Source organism: Silene latifolia, chromosome 5, assembly GCF_048544455.1.
Source record: "Silene latifolia isolate original U9 population chromosome 5, ASM4854445v1, whole genome shotgun sequence".
NCBI classification, from domain to species: domain Eukaryota; kingdom Viridiplantae; phylum Streptophyta; class Magnoliopsida; order Caryophyllales; family Caryophyllaceae; genus Silene; species Silene latifolia.
Window position 1 is genome coordinate 23,547,493 of NC_133530.1, and position 23,531 is coordinate 23,571,023.

The 23,531-nt window shown below is 39.8% G+C and overlaps 1 protein-coding gene and 1 long non-coding RNA gene across 3 annotated transcripts; one reads left to right on the forward strand and one right to left on the reverse strand.

Annotated features, from left to right (window-relative positions):
• The first annotated feature begins 6,136 nt into the window (after positions 1-6,136).
• LOC141655997 (uncharacterized) lies at positions 6,137-9,243 on the forward strand. 2 transcript variants are annotated; one of them, XR_012548280.1, is made up of 4 exons: positions 6,137-6,288; positions 6,388-6,455; positions 7,440-7,526; positions 8,966-9,243. It is a non-coding gene; the product is annotated as an uncharacterized LOC141655997 (long non-coding RNA). The 2 variants fall into 2 exon arrangements; XR_012548279.1 differs by lacking the exon at positions 7,440-7,526.
• Positions 9,244-14,247: 5,004 nt separating this feature from the next.
• On the reverse strand, positions 14,248-23,041 carry LOC141657064 (cyclin-dependent kinase F-4-like). Its single transcript, XM_074464176.1, has 16 exons — positions 22,704-23,041; positions 19,411-19,656; positions 19,260-19,311; positions 18,667-19,163; positions 18,494-18,572; positions 18,339-18,407; positions 18,160-18,249; positions 17,930-18,068; positions 17,078-17,180; positions 16,921-16,973; positions 16,774-16,840; positions 16,323-16,431; positions 15,592-15,657; positions 15,436-15,504; positions 14,905-15,190; positions 14,248-14,755 (listed from the first exon to the last, which is right to left on the reverse strand). The coding sequence occupies exons 4-16, from the start codon at positions 18,672-18,674 to the stop codon at positions 14,493-14,495; spliced, it is 1,401 nt and encodes a 466-aa protein (XP_074320277.1). The 5' UTR covers positions 18,675-19,163; positions 19,260-19,311; positions 19,411-19,656; positions 22,704-23,041; the 3' UTR covers positions 14,248-14,492.
• Positions 23,042-23,531: the final 490 nt, after the last annotated feature.

Here is a 23,531-nt window from a genome sequence, read left to right on the forward strand (position 1 = left end):
GCGGAAGATTTCTATCATCAGACCGTGGCACATCCCAGCTATCCAGTAACTCGACTCATACATGCTCAATAACTGCTCACCATCCCCAAATAGATCACCACAGTTTTTTAAAACATTAAACGGGGTCAGTACTAATCACACAATTTATATAAACCAACAATACAGTAAAACAAACAGCTCAATCATCATAGATATTATCCGAACTCCAAACCCAACTCCACAATCCTGACTACACACTAAAGTGTGTAGTCCTGCCAGAGTGCCCATCGCAACAGGTCACTCCTCGCCGCCAGTGGGGGACCGCAGTCGTTCCCACCTAAGCCCCGCTCATCTCCATCGAGCGATAAACCCAAATCCATTAATGTGCACATCCCTTCTGTGGCGGGTTCCATAGAAGGCGAATCATGGGCGTGAAGCCACTCCCGCAAGTGACTCCACTCAGCCAGGGACGCACCCCGAAGAACACAGACAGATACAATTAATCACAACTACTATCAGCAACCAAATCCAGCAATCGTCACAATACAAGTATGATAATATTCAACAACCACAAAACACCACAACACATTATGGGACTAATACTGAGTAGGGAAACCCTACCTGGAAAGCACAACACAATCAGACGATCTCACAGCTGATATCAAAACGCTTCCTCTACGAATCCTCCTCCTAACATACAAACATATAATCACTACCAATCATAAAATACAACAAAACCCCCAAAGCCCAACACTAGGGTTTAACCAACTTTAATGAAATACTATAAAAATGGTACATAGATCTTACCCTCGACGCAAGGATCACAACGGTATAAAGAAAGGTAAAATCCGACCTTCCAAGCTCCGGGATTTGCCAACAATGCGATTGATGCGAAGAACGTAGTTTGATTTCTCTCTTTGAAAGTAATTAGGTTTTAAAAGTGTTTAAAGAAAAGTGACGGAAGTTATTATATACTTAATCGCATTATTAACAAAACCCGACAAATCAACCCCCGTAAACCGACTACTCGATCGAGTAACTGAGGTACTCGATCGAGTGCCCCCTTACTCGATCGAGTATCTACGTTACTCGATCGAGTACCCAACAGGTCAAAAACTATATTAAATTGCAACTCACCCTTACTCGACAGAGTAAGGCCAACTCGATAGAGTACCCAGAGACTCATAAATCCGTAGTATTACATTCACGCCCTTGATTCGCTCTCTGTGAACCCGCCACAGAAGGGGATGTGCACATTAAGGAACATGGGTTATCGCTCGGATGAGATGAGCGGGGATTAGGTGGGTACGGCTGCGGTCCCCCACTGGCGGCGTGGAATATCTGTTGCGATGGGTTTTCTGGCAGGACTACACACTTTAGTGTGTAGTCAGGTGTGTAGAGTTGTGACGGAGTTTGGGGTGATGTGTGTTGTAACACCCCGTATTTTATTAAGTTGGATAAAATTCTTTTAATTGCTATTTTGAATTTAATTACATCATTTAACGATTTATATATATATGCTTAGCTAATTAATTAATTTCATCATAATTCGATACGTTAATTTTAATAATCATTAATAAGTTTATTTAAAATTAGTCCGAGTTTATTTATTTAATAATTTCCGTTTCTTTACGAGTCCTTATGAAAGTTGTTTTAAGTAAACCCGAGATGGATTTTGGGAACAAAACCGTCCAATTAGCTATTTTGAGCTTATTTCACTAAATTAGCAATTTTTATTAATATCCGTTAGTTTTGTAAAAATCGCTAATAATTCCGATTCAAGCTGATATCGTATTATTTCCGTTAACTAGCTGAGTTTATTTTATTTTCACTCATTAAATTTATTTATTATTAATTTCGTTTTATTACTGAAACTTTTATTAAAAACCGATTTTATTAACTCGAAACGGTTTTAAAAACGAACGAAATTACTTAACGATGAAGAAACGTACGTATAATTAGAAGCTAAAGCTAGCTGGTGTCTCATTATTATTATTATTATTATTATTATTATTATTATTATTATTATTATTAAAGGGATGCGCGCAGCTTTCATTAAAAAAAAAAAGAATAAAGGTTTACATGAAATTGGTGGGGAGCCGAGAGACAATCTGGGCTCCCACACCCTTAGCAATAGCAAAGCTAAGTCTAGTAAAAATGTAAGCGGCCACCCGAGCCCCAGCATCCTGAGATACCGAGAATTTACGGATCCGCTGAGCAAGGCAACGAAAGATCCGAACCCGGCTCCCCAAGTGAAGAGAAGGAGAAAGGAAGGAAACCATAACCCGCTATCGCGCACAAATCCCCATACTTAGCACACTTTCGCTTGAGCATCGATCATCGACAACCCGCCCGACACAAAATCATCAACCCAGTCGAGTCAAGGTGAAGAACCTGTCAGGTCGACACACACATCACGCCCCTGTCCCAAGAATAAAGCAATAAATCCGCAGGACGAAGAGAGCCACCATGCCCATCAACCAAACCGATATCAACCTCCTTCCCCGCAGTAATACGGATCTATAGCGGATGTCGAAAAGAGTGTCCCGGACAAGGTTATGCCGATGTTTAACGCCCACGGTACCAGATAAGAAACAGCGTGGTCCCCAAAAACATCCCCAAAGAAAAAACCCGAGAGCAAGCGGACAGGGCCTAGATATCGAGAATAACGGAACACCCGGGCGATACCCAAAGACACTACGGTAAGTCCTCCCGTTCATAGTCTGCCCCAACCCCGAGATAGGAACCGCACGCAACCAATCGGAGGAGTGAGAACCTGCTGAGACGCCATAGAGCGATCTCGGCGAGGTGTCAAAGAAAAACAGACTCGAGAGCAAGAGCAACCGTCGTGAAATAAATGTCTGCAATTTCTTCATAAGTTTGGGGCGACAATTTCACTAGGGCGACCTAAAATATCGAACCTGTAGTTGCGGTAAACACACCGTGCGGCATCATCAAAAGCGGGGCCGTGCTACAACACGAGAAGGGCCGAGGAGCTTAGCCTGCGCAAACCCAGACAGACTGCAAGCGGGACGCAATAAAAGCATAGAACAAAACATCTCCGGCCGCATAAACACCAAGGCCACCCGGATGAAAAGGGAATGTAGCAAGGCGCCACCGCAATCCCAAACCCGGCCCGACGCGGTGACAATACGTTCCAAGCTAGAACGCAGAGCGGCATCAAAAGGAAGATGGACAGACCCAAAAACACTAGGGGAGCAAGTACGAAGAGAGAAGTAGAGCTTAGATATACCAGTACAAGCTCGAAGAAGAAGCAACTCACACTGCGGGTCCTCAATCCTCGCAACCAAGTCCATCAGCTCAATGGTCTTAGTTACTCTCGTCGCCACAATCTCACTGCTAAAACCAGGACAAGTACTGACAGGTCCTCCCAAAACTGTAACACCGCGTAATGGCCGAGAAATAGAAGTGGGGAAAACCCCCGGAAGCCGGCTCCGTGGATCCTCAACAGGCCAAAAGACCTCCGTCTTGGAGACATTTAGATGTAAACCAAAACGAGGGCCATCCAACCTAATCAAGTCCAACACCTTCCCCACCTCCAAAGTATCGCCCACAATGGTGCCATCATCTAAGTACCATGCCTGCAAAGTGAGGTCAAAAGTGTCCCGGATCTTGCAAACCAAGGGATGCAAAACCAACGCGAAAAGCAAAGGCCCCAACGGATCACCTGCTGAACACCCCGACAAGACCACAAGCAAGGTGCTCCCCATAAAAAGGCGGGCGGACGAATAACAAAACTCCACCCAACGGGAGAGAGCCGGCACCGACGTCGGACCTCCCGAAGCATGGTCGAACGGTCAACAAGGTTGAACGCATTCGAAATCAACCAAAGAACATGGAAAGCCCCACCTGTTCCCCCCGAGCCTCAATGAGCCGATTCAAGGCATGCAAGATAGCCTCTCCTCCACCGGACACACCCACCCCGAACTGAAGCCCATCAAAATAAGAAGATAAAGACGGGCCAACCATAGAAGCACCAACCTTAGAGACAAGCCGTCTCCGGACCGTCCGACAAAGAATAGGATCTAACTCCACCACCCGGTTTAACGAGTGGTGTGAGAGGGGCGCTGGCAATGTACTCACCCCGAGGAAGAGGGCACCGACCCTCAAGAAAAAGATTAACCACCCTAGTAATAGAAGTGATCAAATCATCGGAGATAGCCACAGAATACCCACTCAAACAATCCATAAGGTGTTGAGCACGAAAACCATCCCTCCCACAAGAAGTACCACGAGGGAAGCTCCGAATCATATCCAAGACCACCGCGGAAGAGGCAACCAGAGGATGATGATCCCCAGACAGAGGAGGCAATGAAGGAGGCAATGAAGGAGGCGGGGCGACAGGATGCTTCTCACGCAGGGCCACGAGAGTGGCATCGGAGTAGGGGGCGACCCCGGAAGAAAGCACTCGTACGAAAGAAAGCGAGATAATGGCCATCGATATCTTCCGCCGGCATTGGCGAGGTTAAGGTCACTCAACTCGAGATCCTCATCCACGAAAAAAGAAGAGGGACCCTCATCAAAGCACTCCTCAGAATAACCGCAAACCCCCTCCAGGTGTCCCCCAAGCAAGAATAGCCCCGCAATACTCTCCTCCCGATGCCGACGCCGAATAGCAGACCGACACTCATGGTTACTCCGAGGAGCAAAAGTCCCGAGCAAACAAAGAGGTAAAGCAAGCAAACGAACCCGGCGGGAGAGATCACTAGGGGCATCAAACACCGCATCCAAGGCCCCTTTCAAAGCCCGAGCAAACCCAAGACGACACTTGGGAGGAATAGACTTCACGGTCGAAGGCCCAAAGACAAAGAAACGATCCAACGAAGATATAGACCACTGAACGAGCTCCACACTATCATCAGAAGAAACCGAAGTAGAAGGAGCCAAAGGTCTCGGTATGCCATAAATATGGAAGGTGTAAATGCCATCAACACACTCCGGATGCTCCACAATATCACCCCGATTATGCCGACATCTAGCACCAAGAGTATGGGTCATAAAACACACCCCACACAACCTTAACCCCATCCGTCTCAAAGAACTCTCGGCATTGGAATAAACAAATCAAACTATTAGAAAGAGTCTGCGTAAGGTCCAACGCCCGTCATGACAATGTCGATCCCGCAAATGTTTCTTCCAAGCTGCCTTAGTAAGGCCCTTACCGAAACCATCCCGACACCCATGAAGACCCGAAAAAGGACAATGGTACCGTACAAGCTCGGGCATGGAGAAGAAACCCCTCCACCAACTCACACGGCAAACAATATAGACCCCAAGAAAACCACCCGGAGATAACCACAACACCGGTCACACACAAGCAGCCAAAGGCCAAAAAGACACTAATCAGCGGCCTAGTAGGTAGCCTAACTGACCACCACCACACGACCTACACCGTTGGTGATCGACAAACACTCCACAAACAACCACAAAAGTCCGTAACACCCACCACACCCACAACTAACAGGGAAAGAGCAAACGCGGCCGAACACCGGCGGTAGTAGTAAAAAGCGAAACCACCCACCCACGGGTAACAACCACGGCGGCGCAAAGAATGGAACGAAACACCAACAAATAACCCTAAAAAAAAACGCAAAACAGGAACAAAAAAGGAAACCTTACCGGTGAAACAAAGGTAGGGCAGAGGCGGCGGCCACCACAGCTAGGACCGGCGACGTGAGGTCTGGAAGTCAAAGGGTGGTGGCGATGGGAAGCAACAACCGCTAATAGGCGGCGATCAACCCAAATGCGAAAAACCGCAACCCTAAAAAGAAAACCCACAAACCGAAAAGCACCGTGAAAACAACCACCACTCCTTCCCCTGACCGGCGACGTGAGGTCCAAATGGTCGACGTGGGGTGGATGGCGGCTATCAGCGGTGGAAGAGAACACAACACTAAGCCCTAGAGAGAAAAACGCGATCACCTGCCGTGACACAAAAACCACCCACCTGAACCCTAACCTGAACCCTAAACCGACGAGAAGAAGGGCCGGCGTGAGGCGGCAGTCCTGGTGGTGAAGAAAGGTGTGGCAGTTGACGGCAGCTATCAGCGGCAGATGGACGTGCGTGAATCGCCTGTTATTATTATTATTATTATCTTTGTTGTCCCCGTCACTTTCCCCTTCCATTTTTATTTTTTTTTCTGTCATTCGCTCAACCGCAGCAACAACAATCAACAGCTCCATCACCTATTTTCCGATCATTCAAACCCCAGATCCCGCCTCCATTCTCAACCAAATTCGGTAATTTTTGTACCATTCTCTTCCCCTTTCCTTCCTCCTCCTTTTAAGGTAAGAAAGTCTCCTTTTTGTAGTGGTTTCGTCTTTCGCCGTCTTATAAAAGTGTCGTCTTTTAGCTTCTTTATTCCGTTTTCTTGCCCTTTTATGAAGGATTCGAAGACCCGGGGTGAGGCTCGTGCCTTGTGGACCATTTATTCGAAGAATAAGGGGCGTTTAAGGTAATACGATTCTACTGATTCTAATACTCTTATTATTGTTCGGGGTTGTATGTTATATTTGATTCTCCATTGTAATTTGTGGTGATTATTACTACTACCGTTTTTATATATAGTAGTTAATGAATTTCCTATCTTGAAATTGAATTGCTGTGAAAGGTATTGTGAAGGGTACAAGGTTTAAGGGCGAAAATAAGGTAAACAGCGAGTAAACAATAGTTTGAGATTAATAAGTGTAGTTTGAGACAGGGTATCTTTAGGTTGATTAGTTTCAACGTACATGATGGATGGTGGCCATGGTAATTTGAATTATTGGATTTATTTAATGGTGGTACATCTTTGTCGAGTCAATGATTTACGGAGTATAAGTTTGGATTTCTAGTATTGTGTTTAAATTGTCGATTTCTTTGACTAAGACTCGTATGGTCATAATTTTGGGGAAATTTTCATAATTGAATGTTCATGTGGTGTTGGTTTGAGACGGTTTTATACAAGTTTTATTTATCCATTTTGAGAAAAGTTGGTACCTTTGGATTCATGGTGAAGTGGGTGATTATGTTGGGTAATTTAATTGGGTGAATACTATCATTTTAATGCTTAAAATTTCGTCTTAAGACGGTCACAAATGAGCTTTTTGAACCATGAAAACTGGGTTTTCTTGGGCTGTTTTGACGGGTTGTTTTGACGGGCTTCTTTATGTTATATTGAACCAACCTCTTTGCTAACGTCTCAAGTACATGTACATGTTGGGTTTGGGTCTTTTGTTTGGGTGATATCCGTCGTGGTTTGGCCTAGGAAACCGTCCTAAGACGGCTGGACAGTAGGGATTGGCCTAGTTGTGGCCTGGCTGTGGCCTGGCCGTGGCCTAGGCAGTGGCCTGGCTAAGTCGCTAGTTTGGTTTATTTAAAATATAATTAAATTAATTTACGTCTCATATTTTATATAACGATAATTCGTTAATATCGTCCTTTCACATAATTATTTTAGGTGACTCATATGTGGTTGAAGATGAAGAGTAATTTTGGGGTTTTAGAAGCTTTCTCAAGTTTTTGTTTGTCTCTTTGCTAGCTTAAGGTAACTATTCCGAGTTACTCGACGAATAAATGTCACATTCTTTGTTTTCTTGTATGATTTTGTGAATGTTATTTGAGTAGTTTATTTCACATGAAAATATGAGTCAAATTCATGTCTTTCGTAAGTACAAGTTCACATATTAGTATGGAAATGAATTTTACAGCGATAATTGCAATGTTTGGATGATTGTGCCGAAAACTGAGCCTTAATCCCTTTGACTGATGCGATGTCAGTTAATTGAGTGATTGGTCAGCCGCAATTTAACCCGTACCTGTCGCAGGGCTGGGGTTGCGGGTAAAAATTCGGTTGAATGAATTAGATAATCGGCCTTTTTCTTGTTTTAGGCCATTTATTATATCTTAGGTTCACATGTATAGTTGATTGTATTTAATAGTATCTTATATTGTAGTAATGGCCCTAGATTTCCCTAAAGCCTTTAATATTGTTAAAATTGCTAGAATTGGAAGTTAGTATTGAATTCTTATTGAGGACACTGTTGGATTTGTATGCTGAATAGATAATTATATAGCCTTTCACATGATAGAATGTTAGAATTCATGTTGGTAAGTAGGACTTTTTGCCCTCTTATGGTTAAGTGGGTGTCTTAATTGACTTGTGTGGTGAGTCTTGTGTGGTGTGGGCTAAAGTATTCAAGCTGGGACTAGCTGGGACTAGGTCCTAGGTGAGTATTTCGGCCTTCATCATAGATAGGTCTTTATAGTCTTTGACGAGTATATGTTCACTGCTTGATAGCCTTTGTGTTCCTGACTAGTGGATGTTTATCCAAGTTGGGGCATGACCTCGTACTTATTTTGATAGTATGGGGTCAAACATGTACTAGCCAACCCTTCGGTGGTGTCCTTAGGGTACTCACTTCACTTTGTTTTAAAAAAGTTGTGGGTCTTGGGTGCGGTGGTGTGTATCCGCATGTCTAGGTCTCAAGCAGATTTTAGGCTAGGGTTGTGTTGTCTCTTGGCCATGTTTTCTTAATAGTAACCGCTGAGCCAAGATACCAGTTCGATTACCTTCCCTACCTCGTGGTATAGACTTGAGTTACAAAGTGACTATTGACGGGACTAAGAACTTATGCCTGTCTTTGATATATTGCCCTTTCTTGTTTGGTGATTCTATGAATCATAGAAGGTGAGATGCAAGCCGGCTATGGTTGATAGAGTTTGGATTCCTGGATGTTATGTGATTCACATGATAGTGTAGTATGAGTCGGTCTAGTATTCACATGCTAGGACTATGTGTTGTTATATTGTTGTTCACATGATAAGCACGATTGCCTTAGCATCTATATGCTAAGGCGGTGTGTGATTCGTATTCATATTCTTATGTTTACATGTTATATTAATTATGACATTTCGTATCGGGAGAACTCGGAGTTACTCCCCACTGACTGTGGCTTTCGTATTTGTATAAAATGCGAATGACAGGTAGGTGATGCATATATGGGGTACATGGACGAGCTAGCGAGCAAAGTAACCTTGGGACCTAGACTGGTTTTATTTCATTGTGACCCTTAAACCCTTTTTGTGTCACATACATTTTAGGGACATATGTCTCCCTCTTTTTCTTTGGTTTGTATCACTTTATTCTCGCAGCTTTAGTATAGTTATGTAAATTAGTCTGTTAGCATTTGCAGGTGTTGGCATCCTCCTTCTGGAAATGTTTGTGAATGGTTTAGAAAAGTTTTAAAAATGACAGGTTTTAATTAGTTGAACCAATTACAAACATATCCTGTCAGTTTTTCCGTAGAATTACGTGTTTACTTTTCCGCAATAAGTGAGGGTGTCACATGTGTGTTGTATCTTATGTACTCTGTTTTGTGTAATCAGTAACTGACTCCGTTTAAATGTTTTAAAAACTATGGTGATCCATTTGGAGGTGGTGAGCAGTTGTCTAACAGGTATACTATGGATGCGCGCGGGATTAGCTGGGGATGGAGTCGCCACGAGTCTGATAGTAGTCTTCCGGTGTGTTATCATAATACTTTTGGTATTTCAGTTGTAGTTTGGTTTTAGAACAGCTGTACTTTACTTTACAGTTGGTTTTCTTATGTAATCACTTAAACTTATCTATTAAAGTACGTTCTTTTATGGTCTATTTGATATTCATTGCCTCGAATATCCGAGATGGTAGCACTTTCATGCATTGGGTGGTCTTGGTAAGGCACCTTGGTGTATGGGGGTGTTACAAAGAGAGATAAAATATAGGGTACCTCACCGTTGCGGATGCTCTAAACAACCCATCAGGCCATCAACCACATCCATAAGACCATAAACCACCCAACTGTCCAACACCAGCCAGTTCTTGTTGGTTGAAAGGAGCTAAGCTAAGCTGAATAGAGCTAAGCTGAGTTGAATGAAGCTAAGTAAACTAACATAGTGATGGAAGTGTGTCGTACCTCGTACCGGCCCACCGTGCTTGGAGAAGAAAGTGGCACGACCCAAGCCCATAATTCCATAAAGGTGGACTTCTTGCCATGCTAGACAAATGAAAATGGCGGCTCATGCACGACCCACGGCCCATGCGTCTCGTGCCGTGCTTGAGCGTGTCTTAACAATTCCTCCACTTTAACTTAATTTTTTTTATATTTTGAGCGTGCCCAAGCGTGTAGTGCCGTACCTAAGCATGACCTTTTTTTTTTCAAAACTTTGACCCAGGCACAACCAATGGCGTGCTGGGCTGTGCCAACTCCGTGTCATGCTAAAATGGGTCGTGTGCCGTGCTTGAGCGTGTCTTAACAATTCCTCCACTTTAACTCAATTTTTTTTGTATTTTGAGCGTGCCCAAGCGTGTAGTGTCGTGCATAGGCACAACCTGTTTTTTCAAAACTTCAACCCAGGCACGGCTAATGGCGTGCTGGGCTGTAACAACTCCGTGTCATGCTAAAATGGGTCGTGTGTCGTGCTGGGGCGTGTCAACCCAACAGCCCGCGTGACAACTTCCATCTCTAAACTGACGTGAGTTAAAATTAACTCAGAATTCAGAAACAACACCACCTCAATATTCGTTTCCACTAAAACGCCTATGATATAAGGGGTCGTTTGGTTCGCTGGTTAGGAATGAAACGGATTAGAATGAGAACCCATAGAAGTATACGGTTCCAACTCCATACATTTCAAAACTTGTTTAGTTCATTAGAAAAATAAATATAAAGATATTTAGTTTGAATCCATAAGAAAAAAAAAAGTGGATATGAGATTCCAAAGAGTTAAAATGGAGTTAGAATCCATTAGGTATCTAACTCCATTACAAAATACTCCAAATCTCCAACCAAACATTGGAACCAATGATGGCAACCAAAGAGGCCCTAATATCCACTTTAATTATACCCGATTCATTGACAAGTGAATATAATAACTGGTTTGTGACATTGGGCCCAAATCCGGGTTTAGAATTATCGACATATATAACGTCACCGGTGTCGCTAGGTTAATCGCACCTCATGTGATTAGGGCGCCGATATTATATAATCTCCCCAATGTCACTACCCTCTTCAACCAACCCTTCTGTCCTCCATATGTTCTTCAATACTCCCTCCGTTTCAATCATTTATTTACATTTTGATTGAGACGGAGGGAGTATTTGTTTCCGATCTTGTATTGTCTCATATGATTCATCTCATCTGTTTTTCCTTGGATTTTGTTTGCTGATTAATTTCATGCCATTTTAAATCTTTGATTATTTGTTAATTGATTGTTAAATTGTTCCCTGTTTGCAACTTTGTTGGTGGGTATTGCTGCATTGTATTGTTTGTTTGAATTTATGCATTCGGGTTCGGGTTCCGCAAAGTTTTCAATTTGTTGTTGTAAAATGAAGTATGGATTTTTATTTTTTCTGATGTTTTTTAGAATTTGATAATATCCCAATGATGGTGTTAAAAGTAGTCAGATTTTGATGACGAATGATAATAACTGAGGGATTCTTTCTAGTTTTGAATTTCTTATGATTAATTCATAGGCTTCCTTAGTACTCCCTCCGTCCCAATCATTTGTTTACCTTTTATATTTTTTAAAACAAATGATTGAGACGGAGGTAGTAAATCATAATATGCTGTCTTAATTCGATGACTAGATTTGGTGAAGTGTATTTGCTGATATGTTCCAAGTTTGCTGCTGTATCTTGGCCTTTATAAAACATTGTATTTGCTGATATGTTCTAAGTTTGCTGTAGTATCCCCCGCCTTTATTAAATATCGCTACTCGATTTTTTACGTGAAAATGCAAAACCCTATTTTCTCTTATTTGTCCCTGTGATGCAATGAATTAAAGTAGTGGACTGATATCTGTTTGAAGAAACTACTTTTCTGAGGGACAATTTGACTCGTATGTTTTGCATTGTTGCATTAACTGGTAAAACTGTATTAATTTTTGTAGTTAAGTTTCCGCTTTAGCTATGAATTTATCAGTTGTATAGTTTAGTAGCGGAGTTGAGGACTTTTTCTCGATTGTTTTGAGAATGCTATCTGTAGTCTAGTTCAGTAGCGAAGTTACTGCAATTTTTTCGCGATTGTTTTCGAGAATTTAGTCTAGTTCAGTAGCAAAGTTACTGCAATTTTTTCGCGATTGTTTTGAGAATGCTATATTTTTGTGTAGTTTAGTCGATAACTGAACAAATTTATCTTGATTCTGTGCACCAGCAATTGTAATCTGGTTGGGCTTCTTGCAAATAGGGGAGAGCATTAAAATGTGGCTCTGAAATACCTGCAGGTTTTCTGCAGGTGCCCTGCAATGCAAGCCCTGACATAAAAGAATGGCATCATAGTACGGGCTTCGTGCTTTAGTAATTGGTGAGGTGAACAGGGTCCTTAACTAGCTTCCCTCACTTCTTACTTTTCTCTTCACAAGCCCGCCTCCAAACGCCATCACATCTCTTTGTTTTTATACCAGTCATAAATAATTATCAGCTGCAAAATTGATCTGTATTTATATCTAGACTCGTGTTATAGTCTGCAGTTTTGTAATTGCTTTCTTCGCATAGTTGCGGAAAATTCTGTCTTTTTTTTTTACCAACCCTTAATATTTTGAATAGGGCAGCATTCAATCTGAGGAGGGCACCCAATTGTGGCTCTGAAATACCTGCAGGTCTTCTGCAGGGTGCTCTGCAATGCTTGCCCGAACATAAACTAATGGCATCATAGTACAGTCTTAGTGCATAAGTAATCGGTGAGTTGATATAGGTCTCTGACCATTTCCTCGCACCTAAATTACTTGTTTCTTCACAAGCCTGCCTCCAAAGGCCATTACATCTGTCTATTTGATGGGTTGTTTGTTCTTTTGTGAGGCGTAGATTTGATTGTTATATCTGTACAAGGTTTCTTTTTGTCTAAATGAATTATTGTCAATGCCCGTGTTTTTACACAAATACTCATGTGAACAGTTTTAAAATATTTTTATCAATTTAGGATCTTGTCTTCGTTCTTTCATCCGTCTATTTTATACAGAGTATGTTGAATTGGAACTTGTTGCTTTCTGTTAGTTATTTGGTGAAACTGATCGTCAAAGTTGTCGTTGATTGACTAACATTGTAAACAGGAAAACGATTTTGGGATCGATGACACTGCAACTTAAGGCCGCTGTGTTCTTGCGATAACAGAAGCCTTCTCACTTGGAAACTGGAATGTAAAGAAGAAACTGGAGATAATTTTACTGTCAAACATGTAATAAATGTTTCAGATCGTAACTTGCTGGTCGATTTTCAGAGATATTTCGTTCTTATATTTTGAACAATGTTTCCGAGCTTTTGTAATGATCAGTTAGCGAGAGCAATCATTAGCGGAAATAAGTTGAAGGTCACTGTATATTTAGATGGCGTAAACTGTACAATGTTGAGTTACTTTGATATGTGTAAAGTCGAGAAACAAATTTGCGACATGTGGTCTTTTGTTGTATGCTTTTTCGTTGCTATCGACAATTCAACACTCGCGTTGTTTCAATACCAGCTGGTCCATAGTTTTTCCGTTTTCTTGGCAATTACAAATGGAAGCAAAATTCTAAATGTGATTCAACGTCATACATACTTTCAACATACTTTCACAGGCGTCAAGCTACTTGAATTAATTTTCCACAAATTTATCTTATTACATGTTACTTGTGAGCAATAATATCATATTTGAATTACACTGCTCATGTCCGAAACATTTAAGTTTATTGTCAGGCTATTTTAATTAAATATAAATAAAGGATTTGATTGACTGAACGAGTAGTTTACGGTTTTTGGGTTAGGTAGAAGAAAGTGTTGGGCTGGGACGAGCAATTTACAAAGACCTCAGCATAGGATGTAAGACTACTACCATGTCACATCCGCTTCAAGCCAAAACGATCGTACTACCTAAGAAAAATCGGAATCTCATTACTACCCATGTATACGCGCATCTAGATATTACCTCGAGATGCATCATTTCAATTCTTAAAAAGAAGTCGTAGACACCAGACCTCATGAATGAGATAGTCAGATTATACAAACTCAACAATGCTCTTGATAATTCTCAGAATAGCCAACAGTTCTATAATTGATAAAACCGTTATCGCATGTCTGAGGTTCAGAACCAAACGTCATCAACATTTGAGCATTAATCTCAGTCTCTGGTTCCTTGCCACCACAACTCGCGTCATAAATGCATCGACATAACCTCCAAACATTTACAAAGCAATCGCGTGTGTGTGCTAACTGCTGAATACTGGGCAGTGGCACAGATTCAATACACATGGAATAGTGTACAAATGGGAAAAACTGAATTGGAATTATTCTGAGCAATTTACATAAAACCAAACAGATTGTCATAACAAGTTTAGAAAACACATCACGGATCTCGTGAGACAAGTTAATGTTCAGCAACGGCAACTAGACAAGTGTAAGGCTTCTCAACATATGCGCAAGTAAAAACAAAAAAAAAAAAAACACGAAACACAGTTTAGCAGCCACATAGGCAGTATAGCTACAACCCACAAGAACAGGTCATCCTGCAACTTTCCTGGTAATGCTTCTGGTAGGTTGGATAACCTGAGATCTAAACACAGGTTTTCCATTATGGAATCCAGACTTCATAGGTGCTGGTAAAGATTGTCCTATAAACGCAGGTTTTCCAGGATGGAATCCAGACTTCATAGGTGCTGGTAAAGATTGTCTCATTGCTTGCCTGCCACTTCCCAGTGTCATGCTTGATAACTTCTCCGCGGTTTCTGTTATTCCACGGGTCGTCCTCGCTGTGTATGTGGAGGCTGTGCATATAAATTGATGAGTATAAGTAACCCACGACTTCATTAATGCATTTAATTCATTCATTACTAACTATATGATCTCTCTCGCAATTTTTATGAGAGAGAATGTTGCAGTTGATGGAACGGAAGGTTAGACGAGCATGACTTACATGGGCTGTTCCTCGCTGGTGGCCGGTACTTGGGTTGTTTAACTGAGCTAGTCATAGATTTACTGTTCTTGTATGAGTCCTTGGTATCCATTTCCAGTTTTCGTTGCACCCCAGCACCAAAAGCAATAGAAGGATTTGGACGTGAGATCTTTGGGTTTTGAAGACTTCCAGGACCAGAATACCTTCTTGCAGTTTTCTGCTCGTTAAATCCTCTAGATCCTGCAGATGGTGGTGTTCTGCTGACAGTTGCCTTTGTCCGTAGGGACGGAGGTACATAGAAACAATTCTGCATAATTAAAATTTGCAACATTTCATCAATTTTGTTCAATTCTTAAAAAGGTATGAAAGCGGACAAGTAACGACTGAATGTTAATGATCATCGAGGTAGTTACTACAGGAGGAGATGGGTAAACCCTTTCTCTCAAGAGTGATAAAAAATTTGAAGAAACAATTAGCCCTTTGGAATCTGGATAATAACGATGACAGAAGGGGACGAGAAGGAGGGGAAAAGGAGGATGGTTGAACAGTTACCTGGAAGAAGGGATGTTGAAGGGCTTCAGCAGCTGTTGGCCTTTGGAATGGGTCCCATGAACAGAGTGACTGAGAATGTATCAGAATTTCAGTTTCAAAGCTGATATGAGCGCCAACAAAGACTGAATTTTATCGATCAAGGAAAGATGAGCTTACCGTTATAAGCTTGATTGCATCTTTACTTGCCGAGGGTAAGAGAGTTGCAAGATTTGCCCCGGGAAGCTGGAAAAATATCCGTACAAGATCAACAGTCAAGAAAGGCAAAATCAACTCAAATAACATTCAAGGTGCAAAATTATTTGTAAGCAAATAGACCCGAAGATAGACCCGGCATTAAACCAGTATCATTCTCCTACTATTATTCTGTGAGAATGCGGGGTAATAGATTTTATCTTGAGGATATAAAATTGCTGCTCAACTGACAATTAATTAATCACCTGATACTCTGGTAAGGAGTAAATTAAAACTTGCAAAATATCAGGTTAGCCCAAGCTCTAGCTTTTAAGAATGTTAAAAACACATGGAAACTCTAGAGGTTACTGCCGTCATGACTCGTTAACTTAGCACAGAATTTCCACAGGATTCGGTACCAATGTTGCTCTGAAATATCAGTTTTCTTTTGTCCCATACTCCCATTACACTAGCTAAAGCTGTCAAATCATCACTTTTCTCACTTTTAGCTTACTCGTATAAGTCTCATTCTGGGGAATTGATAAGTAAACAGGTGAGAAGAGTTTCATCAACAAAATGAAAATATCAAAAACTCACAATCCAGCATCATGAAACCATTTAGTTACTAGACACGAACGCAACAATCTAGAGACATTTGACACACATAATAAAGCTTAAGAGACCACATACAATCCAATTGAAGCACATTTACTGACCTGTGGAAACTGGTATTTCATTGCTCCAGCAAGCCAAAGCCCATGGCACCAAGTGATCTCTGTTGGAGTTCCAATAACACTGCATATCTTGTATATCTCGTCTGCTTCACTGCAGATACATTCATAGTTGACAACAATCAAAACGAAAATCAATCAATTTCATTTGATAAATTTATAAATTCGTGATATGTAAACGAAAAGGAAAATGATACACTACCTTCATTTAATTTTATTTTAAAAATTGACTTTTGTGGTTAAAGTTTTCAACTTTGATCATTAGTTTTCCAAGTTCAAAAGTAGAAATACAAAATCAAAATTTTCAGAGACTATCATTTTGAAAAGTTATGATTAGTGTATACTGTGAGTCTATCGGTAAAAAAACGATCGCATTTAAAAATCAAAGTCAAATGCGACAAGATAAGACAATGGTGGGAGTTGATGAAGCTCATACCTTGAACCAGGGAAAAGAGGACGTAGCGTAAACATTTCAGCCATTATGGCACCCATTGCCCACATATCTGAAATTTAAAAAGATTAGACGGGATCAAGCAAGGGCGAAAAAGTTCGGTTTGTGTACATATACGATCACTCAACCTACCAACAGCAGAGGTATATGTGGCAGACTGCAACAGCACTTCAGGAGCACGATACCTGCCATGTCATCAGAATAGTTCAAATAAACAACAATTCGCATACCATCTAGCAAAACGAATTAGAAATTAGAATAAATCTAAAAATAGTTGAAGAGACTCCACCAGCGAGTAGAAACATATTCTGTATATGGTAGTGCTGACGTCATCTCTCGAGCAAGACCAAAATCAGCTATCTTGATGACATCTTTAGAAACCAAAAGGTTTTCTACATAAAGTTGCAAGTATCATTAGTGCTCCACAAGAATTAAAAACAACACAAGGGGTTAACAACTAACAATTAACTAGTAAGAGAATGGTGAAAATTTTCACCCATAACTTGTCAGTTCATAATTTCTGGTTGCGAATAAGAGTTGGTCAAAAATCAGACTATCTATGCACCCAAATGCTAAAACCCAGAAAACAACACTATTGCGGAAAGCTAGTATTCTAGGTAACACACAATTTTCTCATCCAACGAGCCTGTGTCGACAACCATACGACATTCAGAAGTATGAGAGTATGAGACACACAACATAAAGTGACCATATTTACAGTTAACATAGTAATTATTAGCATTTACTAGTTACTAGTTTTATGAAACTTAACTAAGAAGTCATTCCTAAACTAATGGTCAAGTGACAAATTGATCAAATGTCTTCAGCATTATTTGAACTGTTCATTCTTGTATCTATATCGTGTTAGTTCATCATAGAGTGCAGATTCAACCTACGTGGATATAACTCAGAATTCTCTCTCATGCAACAAATTTGAGTCCAGCTTTTTATTATGCTTCTGTACCACGTGTACTTTAGTTTATGATTCAAAATTGACACATCCCCTGTCTGATGAATAATCAATTTTCAGATTTTCCAGTATTCATGTCTAACTGACGAGACAAGGTAAGAAAGAGGTCACTAAATATGCACCAACCAACCATGTACTGTGATGCGAACTCGTTTTAGAAGGAAAACAAACCTGGTTTAAGATCTCTATGAAAGTATCCACGCTGATGCATATAGGCAAGGCCTTGAAAAACTTGAAAGCACCAATTTCTGACTTCAGTTTCGGAAAAAGGCTTTCCCCTAACCTTCATAAGCTGGTACAAATTGCACTCCTAAAGGGGCATCACAAATACTCATATTAATAAACACTAAATGAACGTTAAAACCTTAAAGCCAACCAAAAACAATGTGAAAGAATATTACCATGTATTCAAACACAAAATGTAGGATATCATGTTCCCTAATAACCTCCTTCAGTTTCACTATATTAGGATGGTACATCCTCTTCAATGACTGAAATAAACGCAAGAATAGGTCAACACTTCTAAAAAGAAACACTAGACTACTAAAGTAATCATTAATGGTGATAATTATGATATTACCTTTACTTCTCTCAGATTTATGCACTCTTCCCAGGAATAGTACTTTCTCTTCATCTTCTTTATAGCGACCTATGGAACAGAATGATGTCAGAGCATTATTCAGCTAGTTACCAAACATATTTTGATAGAGAACTAGAGACACAAATAAAACTCACCACTTCGCCAGTTTCTTTATTTATAGCTCGCCACACACTCCCAAAAGTTCCATCACCAACTTCTTTGATAAGCTTATACCTGTATACTCGAGAGTCCGAGGCACTAATTCATCATCGCCAGTTCATAAAAAATTTGACAAACATTAGGTTAGTTGTATAAATTACAAACTGACCTCTCCATTGTTGAGTCTGAATCCTCTGGCGATTGCTCTTTATTCAAATAGATTGATAAATCTCTGACAAGAGATACATACGACAGCAGTATTGGCGGTTCTTTCTAAATAAAACTAAAAGAAAAAAAGGGAAATTTACTGGATGGCCTAGCTGATCCACCAGTTAAGTTTCTATTACAGAATGGACACACGTAAACTCCTGTTATCGGCTAAGTTTGTGGGCTTAATTACAGAATAATACCCTTGGGCCTCAAGATCCAAAAGGGTAGATGACGGAGGCGCTCGCACACAAAAGGTCATGTTCTTCAAAGAAAAATCCTCATGTCAAGGATGTCAATAACTCGAGAGCTATTTGTGAAACAGAGTCTAAGCGTCTAATAGACACCACAGAGCTATGATAAAAGAAAATACTATAGGCATAGACAAACTAAATGGGTAGGCTTATCTAATGGCGACTACAATAGCAATCAGCATTCTTCTATTAGCAAATATTAGCCCTGCAGGATAAACATGACCAGTTTAGGACCACCACAAATGAGGTACATATACGAAATTCAACAGCAAATGCTCAAAGAATAAGGTATTGAAAATACCCCAGAAAACGTCTTTTTGAAACTTTTAGATTGATGTATACTCCACACACTTCTGATAATGAAACAAAAAAAACGAAAGAACGAAAGGAATTAGCAAAAGAATCAAAAAGCAACATGCACTTAGACCTGAAAACTTCAATGTGAGTCTTACTTATAGGAGAGCACCAAGGATAGAAGAAATCTCTTAGTACAACATGGCATTAGGCCTCCTATATTGTTCATTTAAGTAAAGTTGGGCACTAGGTGCTGTTGACAAGGGAATCAACAAGATTGAAGAACCTCCAGTCAAGAACTTCCTGAAATAAAACGGTCCTGATATAGAGGCAATTTGACCTAACGTAAACATGCTCCATAACTTAGTAGTGAATGATGTGCCTTTTATATCAAAGTCTGGAACCTGCAAAGTAAAAAGGCAGGAAAACCTAGAGAAGTTAATAATTAAGAAAGAAAATACTCACACAGTGCATCACAGTAAAACAACAAAAAACAGGACAGAAAAAAGACAGTTATGTCATGAAATACATCCATCATAGATGTAAGTTGTAACAGTGTATAAGAAAGAGGGTTCTAACTTGTCAATCACTCGTGTGCAAGAGTATTAAAATAAGCACATCCTTCTCCTAATTGCATGGCTCCCCAATTGCATCTTCCTTTTACACCACCACATTTCCCACTACCCTCCCCCTCCCCCTACCTAGAACTCACCCTAATTGAAGGACTCTCCTCCAAATTAACTTAAGTACTATCCGCCTACAGCCGCACCACAGTTCACCTCTCCACTGTTGTGCCACCATACACCTCCCACACAACTTGCAGTCTCCACTATCACGCCACCACTAGCCTCAACCTGAACTGACTTTTTAAGTTTTTAACCCTAAATTTCCCTCCCCTAAACCCCAGCCATCCCCACTTCAATATACTGTCGACCATTGCGCTACTTGTTATGTATTATTATTAATAGTATCCGTTACATTTATAGAAAGAAAATGTGCATTTGTGACAAAAGTAGTCAAAAAGAGAGAAAATCAACTCTAAGATTACAATTAAGTTATAACATTTCAAAACCACGGTCACATTGTACTTCACAAGCTATGATACATCTGAAACATCTGATATCCGTAAGTGATTGACACCGCTTTTTCAGATCATGTTCTGGTGTGATCATGTGCCTGAATGAAATGTGGTAATCCACGTCTCCTAACTTTAACTAAATATCATTAATCCTTTGTTTGGGCGAAAGAATTAGGAAAGAAAAAAGGGTAAAGATGCAGTTTCGCTAGTTTAAAAAGCATACTTCAATGGAATTGGAAGGAGAGAAAGAGATGGATCCATTTTCAGTCTACAAACAAAATTAAAATCCTTGCAACATAAGAAAAATTCAGGAGGACATCTCCCCCTTCCCTCTCCCCAGTCCCCACCATAACTTGTATCCAAAAAAGGGGCGAGGGCAGGGAAACAGTTATAGCATCTCAAACATGTCATATAGACCATCCATTTAAACCATTTCATAGCGTCATATAAGCAGTACTATATCAAAAGATCAAGAGTAATAAACCCAACGTGTTTATTAAGTAACATTCACTCAGTCAAGGGTTCATGCATATTGTAAGGTGGGGGTCGAATGTATATGGCCATACTCCTAACCTATGTTAGCAACACTAGGAGATTGTTTCTAGATTACCAAAACTGAAAAGTGTATTGAAAATTGCGTCAAATGACCTCTACTCCATAAAAAAAGAAAAGTGCAACAATTTTAGTGAATCATTTTGCATTTTTTCCCATCAAAATCCATTCATCTGTGTCTAAAAAGATAAAACCTAAACAACTTAATCAGTTTTGCCTGTTAACCAGTGGCACATAACCAAGTTTCCAGTGAACATTATCCCAACTTCATTATAATTTACAAACTTCAGAACCTTAGCACGATTCACATCAATATCCATTAATTATTCCAATGGATTTTAATTTGCCAAGTTACATGTCTCTAATATCATACTTCCTCCGTTCCACTAAATTGTATACGTTTGCTTTTTGAGCATTATTCATAAGTGAGGAGAATCTTCAATACATACAACTTCTAATATATAACATAAAAGATAGTCATGTGAGATCTTGTTTAAATTGTCTTATCGAGTATATTATGAATATCAAAATTTAATAATTTTTAGTAATTCATAAATGAAGATATGAGCAAAAGAAAACGAGCATTGATGTACGTGTACAAAGCAAATGTATACAATTCATTGGAATTGAGGAAGTATAAACTAGCAGCCTTGATCCATATACCTTTAAATTTTGTAATGGGGAAAAATGATTAATTTAACGAAAAGAAAACAAATATAAATTACCAGTTCAACTAAAACATAATTAAATCAATCCATTAGACAGGCTAATTCAACAACAATAATAAAAAATGCACGTCGCTAATTGGACCTCAGAGAGCAATTACAATAAGACAAAATCATCAGCAAACGACAGGCATGAATTTGATTAAGCGAAATTTAAGAAGACTAATATGAAAGAAATCCAATGGACAACGATTCTAACTCCAAAACGCAAAACTAATAATACAACATCAAAAACAAATGAAACAAATTAAAGCTGTTAGTTGAAAATCCATAAAGCAGCTTTCGCAAACTGAATCATATCAATAACAAGGCAAAAATTTACATAATTTCGACACCAATCATTTCAAGTTTTCAACACTTCAGTCTTCAACAAAGGAAATGCTTCACCACAAAAATATGATCGTATCAACATCAAACAATTTCAGCAAACAATAGCAATTAAATCTCCAAAACATCCAGCAAATTACATCAAATTTTATGAAATCGATTATCCGCCCATTGCATAAACAATCATGTCAATACTTCAATGATTCCAAAATTTATCAACGATGACAAACTCAAACCTAATAATCTAATACTAGACAATAAAATCAACAATCGGATCAAAATCAAACAATTTCATGCAAAAACAGCTAGTAAAACTCCAAAAATCCATCAAATTTTACGAAATCAAATTCTCCTCCCATTGCAGAAACATGCATTTCATTCAATGATTCGAAAATTTATCAACGAAGACAAAATCAAAGCTAGAAATCAAAAACTACACAATAATATCCACAATCAAATCAAAATCAAACAATTTCATCCAAAACAACAACTAAAACTCGTCAAATCACGTCAAATTCAACGAAATTGATTCCTCCGCCAATTACAGAAACTCGAGATCCACCAAAACACGCAAAACACCGTACCGAACCGAAACCGAATCAAATCAATTCGACTCAACAAACAAACACGATCTCAAACGTATCAAAATCACACAAATCACACAAGATCCAATCCAATCCAATCTAACAATAACAAATATCTAAAAAATAATAAAAAACTATTCAAAAAAAGGAAAAAAAAAAGGAGAGAGAAAGAGAGAGAAGGCGACCTTGAAGCCAAACGGCATAACCACCTCCCAAGGAGCGGAAGGGAGAAAAAGTGGACCCCAGCGCGCTCTTCCTCTTCTTCTCCTTTTCTTTTTTTTCTCTTTTCCCTCGATATTTTCTTTGTTTGGCAGTTTCTCTCTCTACAGCTAATTTCTCTCTCTATAAAACGGAGGAAAATAATCGTAACAGGTTGTCGTTTCGGTGCGACCAGAGTCTCTCACCGTAAATATATAAATACTTGTGAAAAACGGGATGAGACGAGCGGAGATACGATGAGTAATCTGGAATTATACGTGTGGTGTGACCTAACCTTATTTATAAGACACGCAATTATTTCGCCGTTTTTGTGACTCGACTCTACGTGTGTTTTTTCTTTTCAATGAGTCTAGTTGCAGTGGGATTATATTTCGTTATGAGTTGTAGATGTTTTTTTTTTTGGTGCAAATGAGGGGCGAATCCCGAAAATTAATTAGCTATTACACGGGAAATAGCTACCCCAAGAATGTCTTCTCGTAAAATAGATTGTAGCTCTACCGATGGATGATCGACGATAGTAATATCCGTACTTGATTCTACTCCTTCATTTGCTAGCCGATCTGCTGACTCTGTTAGCTTCTCTATAGCTGTGCTCGATTTTTATTAGCCAATTGTTGTCTGCAATAAGGGCTTTGCATTTGTTAACCAAACCCCGAAGATTATTACTCACGAGTTGATCTTCGAGAACTAGTCGGATGCAGGGCGCATTATCCATATGAACTAGGAGCTTGTCAAAACCCAATTGTTTAGCTCGTTCCAAACCCGTCAGTAATGCTAGCAATTCGGCTCTCATA